Below are 13604 nucleotides of genomic sequence, written 5' to 3' on the forward strand. Positions count from 1 at the left end.
CTAATTTTGTGACGTATATATTATGGTTTGAAGATAATAATAAAATACACCTGGGATTCGGGGCTGCCAGACGGCCGCGTGCGAGGCCAATTTGGCAAAATTACCCAAGCAGAGAAGCTTGTTCTTATTAATGATTGCTATTTTAAATTTATTTCTATATTTTTTAAAATTAATAATGTATTTCCCTTGTCTAGCCGATTTTTCGTTTATAAAAACCGACGAGTTCATTAAGGGGTTCAGATTGTTAGAGTGTTTGGATTTGTGAGGTTCTATTTGGCTACTTTTGAAGTCGAAATTGGCCACAAAGAACTCTGGCAATCCGGCAGCTCTGACTCTGGCTTCATTAACTTGAGCTCTTTTATACAGAGCAATATCCACTGGATGTGCTCGAAGCACTTTACAAGGTGTCCCTAACCAGTAGCAACAATGAACATGAGACAACGTTGTTAACGGCCAGGTACTTATTTCACATTACACCTAAGTAAGGTGAGAGAATGTGAGTAAAGAGGCTTTTCCAAGGACTCCACTATGCGCCGCTCTGGACTCGAACCCTTTCGAAGGTGTCATACCATTAGACCATAGACGCAGTCGAAACATAACACATTCATGACCCAAATCGTCAATCAGGTAGTGTGTGTGAAATAGATACGTTTGAATTTAAAGGATAATATTTTAGTCAAGGAAAAAAGAACCAAACAAACTTTAGCTTGAGCTTTTGTATAGCGCAATATCCGCTAAACAAAGCGCTGTAAAAGGTGTCCCTAACCAACAGCAACACTTAACATGTAGGACGACGAGACATGGCGCACGTTAGGCGATATTACAATTTTTTTCGAACAGAGACACCGTTTGTAAAGAACTAGCTACTCATTTTACATCCGAGAACGATGAGAGAATGTGAGTAAAGGACTCAACTATGCAACGAGTGGGACTCGAACCCAGGACCATGCAATTCGAAGGCGAGTGTCATACCACAAAACCACATAGCCGCACTGTGTGTACGGTGTGAACTGGATACGTTTGAATCTAAAAGATAAAGTTTTAGTAAATATAAGTTTTTCTGAGTTTCAGAAACAAAAGTCACTCTCCAAATATATGGCATTTCTAAGACAAATTTCATAAGTTCAGCTTAAAAATAAATGTGAAACATCTGGTTGACATTAATGTGTTGCAAGCGCCGTAAAATCCTTAAAAACATGAGAAAAAAATAAGCATCAACCTGTCAAAACTATTAAAACCGAGACTTTATTCTAATAGATCGATATTTGAAGTAAGGGTTATCTGAAATACAAGTAATCTAACAGAATGCGGCACACTATTGGAATCGTCCATCGCGGCAATCGGTTAAACAGACCCCCTCACTGAATTTTTAATTACCAAAATAATACAGATTTTGATCACATTAAATCGTGATTACTTCTTCGGATTGTTGCTATTTTATAATATTATATCGTGTGTTTAATATTTAAATATATTAAATAGTAGGGGTTTCGTTGTCATCGATGTGTCAACAACTCTCATAATATTATGTGCGTTTTTTTATATCAAAGGACAGGCAAACATTATGGATGGGAGAAAAGAGCACTGTACAAAGCATAGAACTGAAAATGTATAAATAGATAGATGGCGGACAGATGAATCGAAATCGAAATTCAGAGACAGCCAAATAGGTGTGTAGATAGATAGCTAGAATAATTAATAGTGTTGCTGCTTGCTAGGGAATCATTGTAAAGCGCTTGACCACGTTTCATCCACATTGCGCTACATAAATGTGACCCATCGTCTCAAAACGGTATTATGTCGGAACGAACCAGATGCTTAAAAGCCGAATTAAATGTTAAACTGGTAAAAAATATAAATCGTTGGCATGAGCACCATAAAATATGAAATCCATTCTCCTCAATAAAACATACACAAGTCTGATATTTCTGCCTATAAATTCAATTTTCAACATCTTAACCATCCCGACTTAATACCGTTTTGAGGCAAAGGGTCACAAATGCTCTATTTTTTTTCTCGTTGTCAGGTATTTGTCAGGTACACACTGCTAATTGAAAAAACTTGTCATCACAAGATCGAAGATTGCCTATCTTGATTTGAATCATCTACATTGTGTTGTATGATAAAATGCTACACGAAAAATGTTTGATCTAAACGTTTTTAAAAGGCCAAATAAATCAAAGCAAAACATTTATGGTATAGATAAGGGTTTTAAACCTTGTTAAGTCTACGTAAATCTGTCCATTTTATATGCATATAACAATGATATTTTTTGTTTTACATTCATGGGGTTATAAAAATAATAAATGGTAAAAAAAAATTTATAGAGGTAAGTAAGAATTATATAACGTGTCTAACCTACTTCTATCTTACATATCACCCTGGCTCTTGGACACACAGGTAAGGACATTTTTATGTATAAAGAATCCCATATTTGCTTGTGTTTGTAGTTGTACATCAATGGTGACTTTTCTGTTTGCTTATGAATTCAATCAATCTTGAGTCATTGTTGTAGATGTTGTATTTCTCATTCTTCGTGCTTTTCTTCTTGTTCTTGTTCTTGTTCTTGTTCTTGTTCTTCTTCTTCTTCTTCTTCTTCTTCTTCTTCTTCTTCTTCTTCTTCTTCTTCTTCTTCTTCTTCTTTGTCTCTTCCTCCTTCTCTACCTCCTTTTCCTTAACCTTCTTCTTATTGTTATATTTCCAGTGTTCTAATATGCTGATTCCGGTCATATCCACGAATACCGTTTTACAACTGTATTTGGCGCATTGTTGAGTCCTTGCAAAAGGCGCTTTACTCACATTCTCTCAAGGTAATGAGGTGTAAAATAAGTACCTAGCCCTTAACAGCGCCATCTCTGTCCGAAAATAAATGTAATCTCGCCTAACAGGCGTCATGTTTCGTCTTACATGTAAAGTGTTGCTGTTGGCCGAGAATCTTTCTAATGCGCGTTGAACACGTTTAGTGACTATTGCAATATACAAATGCTCTCGTTTTTTGGGGGAAAAGTTTTATTTACATCATCTTCCCGACGTAATACCAGTCTTAGACGATGAGTATCATACGTCATTTCAAACCGGTATTATAGTTCGGGAGAAATAGCAACCCGAAAAGTAAATTGAGAAATAAGACAATATACGTTTCTTACACTCGTGTTTTTTGTTTGTTTTTTGTTTGTTTTTCATAATACCTAATGTGCTCCAGAATCAGTGCTCGAGTTTGTGAGTGTGCGTTGGGAACAAAGATCTAATTTCAAAACGGAATGGTGAAGCAAATCGTTTATTCTGCCCTTCAATTGATTCTGATTTCGTCATAGCTGAATGAAATACTTTCACAAAGCTAATTAAATGATACTGAATTTTTTTTTAAGATTTCCAATTTCAGTGAAATTTAACATTTGATAATCTTACGTCACAAATTATTATTGTAAATTTGATATCATTACCCGTTACTATTTTAGGGTGAGCGGTAGAACGATACAAAATGTGAACTTGGATTGGTTTGCAATGGCAGAAATAATATTTCTCTCCACCACAACGAAGAGAAACTAATCCCAAGTTAAAAGGTTTCGGCTATTAATTGTGATTCAGCGCCTTGTTCATTCCGACAAAATACCGTCTTGAGACGGTGAGTCATACATGTTACCCATCCTCCCATGGCGGTAATATTCAGGTAGCCAGATAACTAAAGTTAAAGTGAGCAAAATGTTGATGTTATATTTCTTCTTCTTCTTCTTCTTCTTCTTCTTCTTCTTCTTCTTCTTCTTCTTCTTCTTCTTCTTCTTCTTCTTCTTCTTCTTCTTCTTCTTCTTCTTCCTCTTCTTCTTCTTCTTCTTCTTCTTCTTCTTCTACTACTACTACTACTACTACTACTACTACTACTACTACTACTACTACTACTACTACTACTACTACTACTACTACTGCTCCTACTACTACTACTTTGTATTCTTTTTCATCATCTTCTTTGTTCGAGCAGCCAACGCCGTCATCCTGGCGACAATTTCTGCGCTATATTGTATGCGCTCAGAGAGGCCATGAATTCTTCATGACTTGGTGCTGTCACTATATTCTGGCAGATTATCCCATTCCTATGCGGTTAGTTGGACAATGCCCTGTTGCCTCTCTATTGTATTTGAACTGTTGATTTGTGTATGTCAAATCCTTAGAATAAATATGTGCGGCTACGTGGTCTGGTGGTATGACACTCGGCTTCCGATTAAAAGATCCAGGGTTCCAATACCGATATGAGCGGCGCATGGATGAATCTTTGGAAAAGGCTCCCTACTCAAATTTTCTCACATTTTACTCAGGTGTAAAATGAAGACGACACCGTTAACAATGTTGTCGGGAAGAACATTGTAATAAGAGGCGCCATATCTTGTCCTGCATGTTAAGTGTTGCTGTTGGCTAGGAACCCCTTGTAAAGTGCTTTGAGCACGCTTAATAGCTATCCCGCTTTATAAATGTTATTATTTAATAACACATGTTAAATTTTATATTTTAGAAAGTGATTTCTAAAACTTGCTAAGTCACATCAGAGATGGCTTATTAGTTTCTCGGGCCAAATCCAGTTTAAAAGTGTAATTGCCTTTGGATGCACCATATGGTTTGGAGGATGCCGACTTAAAGATAAATCAAAAATTTCAAAATCTATCAAAGAGGCATCAAAAATAATAAACCATCCTCTTGATGGAGTAGAAAGAATTCACGGAAAAGCAATAGAAAGGAAAGCATTCTCAATTACCAACAATAAAAAACATATTTTATACCATGAATTTAGTCTTTTACCATCTGGGAGAAGGTTTTGTCAGATTAAATGTAGAACTAACAAGTATAAATCAACGTTCGTTCCATCAGCAATAAAAATTTTGAATATTTCATATGGTACAGAAAAACCAAGGATTGATTCGTTGACTGATTAACTGATTAATTTATTTAATGTAAGATTAACTGACCAATTGATAATGGTGATAATTTTTGGTGTCGAATTGCCACAATAGTAACACATTGAAAACGAAATGAATATGTTTATGTTGTGTATATCGTATTATTATTATTATTATTATTATTATTATTATTATTATTATTATTATTATTATTATTATTATTATTATTTTAAAAAAGGATTAAACACTCTCGAGTAATGTATTTGACACGATAGAATCACAAGCAAAAATGTGAATTTAAAAAAACCCAACTCAGTTCGACAACCGAAATGGGGAAGAAACATTGCGACATCAAACCCTCTACTCTTTTGGATTCTAAATCATTGGTAATGTGTATGCAAGCAGTTCTTCGAAATACAAACAATGAGATGGCCTAACTATTTCAGATGCAGAATGTCTAAGTCGGTTCTTAGGAAGGATCACGGCACGTAAAAAAGCGAGAATCGATTATATTTATTGACGACTAGCATATATTTTGACTAGAAAATGAGATACCATCACTCAGACACCAGAAGATAAATTACACAAGGTATGTATCCAGTCCTCCGGAAGAGTGGTATTACAATTCCAATGAAAAAGGAATCTTTCTTTTAGACATCACACTGTTCTCCTTATTACAAACAGGATAGCAAGGGCAACGAATGCAATGGCAAGACTAGATACGATTTTGAAAAGCAGGAACATGGCACTCCGTTCAATACTAAAACTATAGGTGGCACTTGCAACAACATTCTTTTTATTTATAATTTAGATGTGAATGCTCGACATTAATCTCATAAATCCTAAAAAAGGATACAATCATTCGAAAACAAATGCTACAGGCGCATTTTAGGCATCATCTGGATAAATGTCGAATGAAGAGGTCACAGAAGATTTGTCTCTATAACAGGAGCACAGGAATCCCTCTTGTCTATAGTCAAAAGAATAAAATTGTCTTGCTTTGGGCTTGTTCCTTTCCATTTGACATTGACAAAAGACATTATGCAAGGGATATTGGAGGGAGGCAGAATAAGAGGACAGCAAAAAAAATGTTGTATGGATAATAGAAGGGAATGAACCAGGATTGATTGCCCGACACACATGAGGAAAGCTGAGGACAGATCTGGATAGATGGAGCGCCCTAACTGTAAAGTCCTCTCTCGTGTCTCCTCTACGATCACCTCGATCATGTGAATAAGGTGAGATGAGGTTAGGTATTACTCAATGAGGCAAACAAAACAAGTATTTTCCTATTTATGTCACTGAATAAATGACACAAAATTGCGGTTTTCTCTGAATGGTGAAAATACGACTCAGGACCGTTTGAAAGACACGCCCTTATTTTTGTGTTGTTGTAGTCATTAGATCCCTCGAGCCGGGGTTAATCGCATTTCTAAAATGTAAAACAGACGATTACATTTGCCTGCAACCCTTTAGAAAGGACGCTAATCTATTGCACAGTACTTTTAGTCAGATCTAACAGGCATAACTACGCAATAACTAGTGGGTGGTGGTGGCTGAGGTCGGGCGGGGGTCTCAGAAATAATCTCGACTTCACCTGACTTCACCGGGATCGATCTCCGGCTCTTTGTTTGTGAAGCAAGCGGTCTACCAACTGAGCTATCGGAGCCTCCATCAGTTTTTAGCATCAAAACCACCCCATGATAAATTTTTAAAATCCCTTTATTAACCCCCAAAGGGGAAATTTGTCTTTGGGGTCTATTCCAAGGAAAGACTGGAATAAACCACACTCAACGGCAGTAAAGTGCCGCAAAGGGAGCTAGTGACTTGCTCTGGGCAACACAGCACGGCGGGTCATTGAACTCGGTACATTTCGAGTATGAAGCAAAGATCATACGGTTGACCAGGGCTGCCCCATTATACAGTTTTAAGACTGAGAAAATTATATGTCTCTATTTCTTCACGTTTATTCACAGATTTTGGATTAAAGATGAAAGTTCTTTTGGTTTTAGCCATGTTCGTTCCTTCAGCGCTTGGAAACATCTGCTGTATGCCCGACAAGTTTTGGGCTCGAACTGTTTCGGGGTATGAATGGACAGTAGATTTTGTGGCACAAAAGATGTACAGGGATAGCCGTCCAGTATGGGAAGAAATCTATGATTTGTCTAACAATAAGCTCTACTTATTTCTCGCCAATGGCACGTGTGATCAGCTTCCTCTGAAGGGTTTTGTGTTTTCTAAGCAATGCATACCGGACGATGCAACGTTTATCGCTAATCGTAGCATAGCATGGGACAAGGTATAATGGGAATGATGATGATGATGATGATGATGATGATGATGATGATGATGATGATGATGATGATGATGACGACGACGACGACGACTATTATTATTATTATTATTATTATTATTATTATTATTATTATTATTATTATTATTATTATTATTATTTGTTATATTATTATTATTATTATTATTATTATTATTAATAATAATAATAATAATAATAATAATAATAATAATAATAATAATAATATAATAATAATAATAATAATAATAATAATAATAGTAATAATAATAATAATAATAATAATAATCATAATAATAATAATAATAATAATAATAATAATAATAATAATATTATTATTATTCATTCATTCATTACCCAGCCCTTTATAGGAAAATCTCATTATGATGATACAAAGGACATGCTTCGAACTTCGAATCCTCCACTGGCTGCCAGTACAGGCTAGAATTGAATATAAAATAGCCCTTATCTGCTTTGGTGTATTTGAGTCTTCTGTCCATCTTTAGATTCAACACTTACTCCAACCATACGTACCTCTGAGAAATCTTAGATCCCACGATTCAAAACTGTTAGCATCTCCTAAAACTAAACTTAAGTATTTTGGTGATAGGTCTCTTATGAAATTCGGACCCACGATTTGGAATGATCTCCTTCAATCTGTGAGATTCTCGAGCTCAATAGACATTTTCAAAAAAGCCATGAAAACATATCTTTTCAGGAAATATTTACTTAATTGAATTTTAAATGTATTGTATGTGACTTTTATATTGATGATGTATTGATGCAATTTTATGCTCTTAATTGTTTTCATACTTTGGTTGAATTGTATTTGAATTTGTTTTTTTTTTAAATTGTTTAAGTGCTTTGAGGTTTCGACAAAAGGCGCTATCTATATAAATATGCTTATTATTATTATTATTATTATTATTGTTATTATTATTATTATTATTATTATTATTATTATTATTATTATTATTATCCTTAGCATGCATTTCAACGTTCTTTTTAAGCCTTTAAGTATCCTTCTTTGGACCACCGTAGGGCCTGGGATCTGGAATTTGGAAGATTGCTCGCCTGAATAAGGATATTTGTCCTGTAACAGGAGAATGCTGACGACCAGTAGCTTTGACAAAGCTCTTTTTTCCATACTCTGGCTCTCGATACAAGTCAGTTCGCCGATCTCGACATCGGATGTTCCAGCTAAATTTGTTTTGGGACACTCGCGGAATTGTGCGTACCGACGACCCTTCGCGACGCGTACGAGGCAGTATTTAGCGATGCGACCGACCGCATCGGCGTTGAGGTTTCTGTATTCTGGACACATCATAACATAGTGTGTGGGCCCAGGATGTCGAAGACATTTAGCCATCGGTTTGGGTCGTCATTTAGTTGCCTGGAGTAGCCTTTCAAGGCGCCCACGTACGGCTCGACATCCGGGATGGTCTCGTCGATGGTCCACAGGAAATCCACCTTTGTCCTCACTATATGGCCTAAGCACCCCCACCAACGACAAGGCCATTAGGGGTTCATTTGGCAGCAGCCTCTTATGGTTCACACTATTATGTTATGACGATCGACCCAATCAGCAAAGTCCGGTCCGCATTAGTGCACCGTCGCAAACGCACCTGGTAGCATCGTCACAACACACCTTTCGACTAGATGCTCTGCCGTCTCGGGTTCTTGCCCACCGCGTGGACATATTGGACAGGAAGTTAGACCCTACCGATGTAACGCACTTGCCGTTAGGCAGCTCCTCAACCGAAGCCGATTCGCAGCTACCCAGTGTCTCCTCTTACTGGTATCAAAGCCTGGCAACTTCTCACCAAGCTTAGAGGAGTGTAGGTCCCCGCCCCCACGAGGGATTGAATTCGTCAAAACCGACTTCCATCTCGTATGTGCAGCTCTGTCCGTAGTCAGGGATTCTGCGTACAAGGGTTGCCGGGACTTATTGCGGCTCGAAACGGGGGCACCGTCCATTATGCGCATCAGAGGGGTATCCCCATTCCCTCTCTCTTTGATCTTACTCAGCCAGTTTCCCGTAATCGTTTCCCTCCGGACATCCGGGGGGGGGGGGGCTGGATCGCTGCCATGATCGGGCCCCATTCTCTAGGGGTTGTTGCTAGCGTTCCTGACACTATGTGCATCGACTTGCGAAGTTTTACATCCACCTTCTCAACGTTTCTGCTTCTAATCCACACTGGAGCGCAATACTCCGAGGTGGAATAGCATAGTGCCAGGGCGGACGTTCTCAGGAGCGCTTGGCTAGCGCCCCAAGTCGATCCCGCCAGCTTCCTCAGAAGACTATTCCGCTTCTCTATCTTCCGGGCAACCCCTTCGAGATGCACCCGAAAGGTAAGGCTGCGATCCAACGTCACCCCTAAATATGTTGGATTCGGTTCATATGGGAGTGGTTGGTCCCCGACTAGGACATTCAGTTTGCGGGTGTGCCAACCACTGCATAAGTGAAATGCAGTGGCCACGGTTTTTGAAGTGTTCATCTTCAGGTACCACTAGTCAAAGTAGGATTTGAGTCTGGTGACGTCCTCGTTGAGTACGCTCTCGAGACGGGTCCACACTTTACTCTGAGTAACGTGTGCCCAGTCGTCCGCGTATCCCAGCATCAGGGAGGAAGTGTTCGGCATATCGCTAATGTAAACGTTAAACAACATTGGCGCAAGTACCGACCCCTGAGGGACCCATTCTTCAGTTTCCTTACTTTGCTCGTGACGTCTCCCAGCGCGACGTGGAATTGCCTTTCCCCTAAGATCGAAGAGAACAACTTCAAGGTCTTTTTGCACCTTATGATTTTTGCAATTTTGAGCATCAACCCTTCGCACCAGACCGTATCGTAGCCGCTGATAGGTCTATAAAGACAGCACCTGTTTGCTGTTTTCTCTCGAACCCGTGCTCAATTTGCTCTGTAAGGGCAATGACCTGCTCCGTGGTGCACCTCCCTTCCTGAAGCCTGCCTGCTCGGGTGGCAGGGCAGCGTCTAGGACCGGCCCCCATCGGTTTAATAGAACACGCTCCAACAATTTGTAAAGACAGCTGAGCAGCAATATGGGTCTGTAACTGTCTGCCTCCTTCGCCGGTTTCGCTGGCTTCAGGATGGCAACTATCTTCGCATGCTTCCACACTTGTGGAAGCTTTCCTTTTGCGAGGACGTCGGACATTGCCTCTGCTAGCCAGGCCCGTGCACTGGGGCCCAGATGCGTCACCATATCGGGATATACACAATCTATCCCTGCTGCTTTGCCGTTCTTCACTTCGCTAATGGCTGCACCCACTTCTCGGGGACTGAACGGGGCCGTCCAGTCCGACTGCTCCGCAGGTAGCGAGTCCAAAATCGTACGGTACGCCTTGCGGACACCGCGCTCAAAAGCCTGATTAGGGACCCGTTTACTACGGTTCTTAATGTTCTTGGCAATTGTGTCTGCCTCACACTCTGGTGCAGCCTTCGCGTAATTCCGATCTGGGTCCAATTTCTTTACCAACGCCAATCATGGCGGCTGGAGTGTGTAAAGTCGAGACTTTCCACGGTCTCCTGCCACCGTTGCTTCCTTCCCTCTGCCAGAGACTGAAGTAGTCTATCGGCTGCGTCCTGGGACTGGGTCTTCTGGTACTCTAGGTACAGCTCTTCCGACTCTGCTGTCCAGCAAGGGGTGTAGAATTTCCGTTGCCCCGTGGAATAGAACGTTGAGCGCTCTTAACCAGTAGCCTACTGAATCTGGTTATATTCTTGGACTTGGGAGGAATGGCAGGGCAGACCTGCTCGATATAGGAACTGAATTCCTCCCAGTCAGCCTTCCTGAAGTTCCATCTGCAAAGTGCACCCTCGGTATTGTCACCCCAGCTGTGACAAGAACCGGCCTGTGCTGGCTATGCGGAAAGTCCCCGAGGACTGTTCGCTTCACATGCAGCGGTTCACCGTTCGCGCCTTTCGTTACGAGGGTGAGGTCTGGAGTATACTCCTTCTTATGGCGGGTACCCCGGAAGGTACCCTTGGCTGTAGGATCGTACACTAGGTGTAGATCATTACAGTCCATCCATGAGCGGAGTTATCCTCCTGCCTTGTTGCAGTCTCGGTAGCCCCATTCGTGATGGTGGCTATTAAAGTCTCCCAGACAGAGGAAGGATGGCTGACCACCGGTACCGGTGGTGTAGTCCAAGTCGCTCTATGTGGTTTGTAGATATTATGCAAACACAGTCCACCTACTTCCACGGAAATTCGGTTCACCCCATTGCTGTCCGTTACGCTCTCAATGACCCTTACCTTCGATGGCTCTTTAGCGTAAACGCTAACCCCTCCTTTGAGCCTCGAGGTGTCCTCGCGTTGGACCACCGTATAGCCTGGGATCTGGAATCGGGAAGATTGCGCGCCTGAGTAAAGGTGGGTCACCTGTAACATTTGACGGAATAAACTTAGCACATATAGATATAGGGTGACTGCTTTGTCTGGTACTGATTTATACACACTTTCTTTTCATTTACAGGATTTACATAGCGAATATAGATACAATGTGAGTGATGATACCCAGATTGAGATGGTAGTGAGTTCCAAGTGTCACCCTCTGGTGTCGTTGGAGTACCATGGCGACAGCCAAACACCTATCATTAATGGATGGAGGCTTTTCAAGAACACAATTGGTGGCAGTGTCTTTGATAAGGATTACAAGAAATGTCTTCCTTTAGATTAATTCTTATCAATGATGGTGATAATACTATTGATGAAGATGATGATGATGATGATGATGATGATGATGATGATGATATTGATGATGATGATGATGGCGACGACGACGATGGTGATGATAAATATGTGAATTTCTAGTTCCAGGACTCAGTCCACTCAAACCACTAAAATAATTACACCGCTTTCATTTTGTTTTTTGGTATCGAAGTTCCTGGTGAGCTTCTGTGCTTAAAGTATAGCTTGGATTATCCACAGTGAGCAATTCAAAACTAGACAATGTCAACGGTGACTAAAAAGAGTTCACGATGAACCGATTTGGAAACGACCACTATAATTATAAATTACGTGTCTTAATGACATAAATTGTGCCATGTGATATTTCTACTTCAACAATGTCACGTCGCTGCGCCTTACAGCTGTGAAAATAAAATCCAAATGTATCTTCTTTCAGTTTTTTAAAAAGATTGTTTGTTCGTTTATTTGTTTGTTTGTTTGTGTGTGTGTGTGTGTGTGTGTATGAGGGAGTGTGTGTGTTTGAAAGAGAGAGAGATAGTAAGGTAGATAGATAAATAGATGAGAGGAGATATACAAATGTAATGCCTGTCGTTCAATCAGTATAATAGTACTCAGTATAAATTCTCATCCCACCCTAATAAAGGAGAACTCTCAATGACTAACGGTAAGAATATATATGTACAAACAAAAAAAAAAAGAAATAAAAGGTTTTGTCATCATGGCCTATGTGGTTATAATGGTCTGAGTGTTGTTGAGTGGGGAGTGAACCCAGAACTGAGTGAGGTGGATACCAGCGGAGAGAATCCAGAGACTATGATAGGTGAACTCAAGTGGGGAGTGTACCCAGAGCTGTGTAAGATGGGCACCAGTGGGATATAAAACAGACACTTTGGGAGGTGGGCACTAGTGGAGAGTTAATCCAGAACTGTTTAGACAGTGGGGAGAGAACCCGGAACATCCACCATTTGGTTGGCACTGGAGGGGAGCGAACCCGGCACTATATAAGATAGACACAAATAGAGTATAAACCGGGACAAACGATATATGGACACCAATGGGCAACACTATGTTTCAGGTTCACTCCTCACTGGTGTCCGCTCTAGAAAGTCTCGGTTCACTCTCCGCTGGATATCTTTTTCCGCATCCCTGGGTCTCCAGTATTGTCCACATCTCACAGTCCCAGGTTTATTCACCACTTATGTCCACCTCGTCACTCCTCACTGGGATCCACACCTCATAGTCTCCAGTTCAATCCCCACTGGTGTGCCTGCTTTGTTTCATTCCTTACTGGTGTCTACCTCCTATATTATTTGGTTCACTCCCTGCTGGTACCCACCTCCAATACTCTCTGTCATGATATTGTTTACTGTTTAGAGATAGTTCTATTTGTCACTTTATGTTTGTAATTGATCTGTGTCTGTACTGTATTGTCTAACTATTTGTGTTTTAATTTCTTTCCAGATCATGTCGATTTAAATGTTGAATAAAGCCTATATTTTGCATGGCAATCATTCGAATTACTTTCTAGCTTCACAACACTCTCTAGTTCAATCCCCACTGGTGCCCACTGGTACTCACCTCTCATAGTCTCTGGTTCACTCCCCGCTGGAGTTGATTTCGGTGGATTTCGGTATTCAGGAGTACCGCTTTGGAATATAATAAATATAAGATGCTAGTCTTTTAAGGTGCCATTATCTCT

At 40.3% G+C, this 13604-nt stretch overlaps 1 protein-coding gene across 1 annotated transcript in view; it reads left to right on the forward strand.

The window, feature by feature from the left end:
• The first annotated feature begins 2266 nt into the window (after positions 1–2266).
• The window catches only part of LOC144965549 (uncharacterized), a 12380-nt gene continuing 1042 nt past the window's right edge, over positions 2267–13604 (forward strand). Inside the window, exons 1-3 of the mRNA XM_078900998.1 lie at positions 2267–2309; positions 6863–7185; positions 11691–13604. The exon at positions 11691–13604 is cut by the window's right edge and continues 1042 nt beyond it. Coding sequence (XP_078757124.1) covers positions 6877–7185; positions 11691–11894 — 513 coding nt within the window. The 5' untranslated portion in view covers positions 2267–2309; positions 6863–6876 and the 3' untranslated portion in view covers positions 11895–13604. The remainder of the gene's footprint in view (positions 2310–6862; positions 7186–11690) is intronic.

The sequence above is a fragment of the Berghia stephanieae genome, chromosome 2, assembly GCF_034508935.2.
Source record: "Berghia stephanieae isolate SIO BIC M18660-M18661 chromosome 2, UCSD_Bste_1.3, whole genome shotgun sequence".
NCBI lineage: Eukaryota > Metazoa > Mollusca > Gastropoda > Nudibranchia > Aeolidiidae > Berghia > Berghia stephanieae.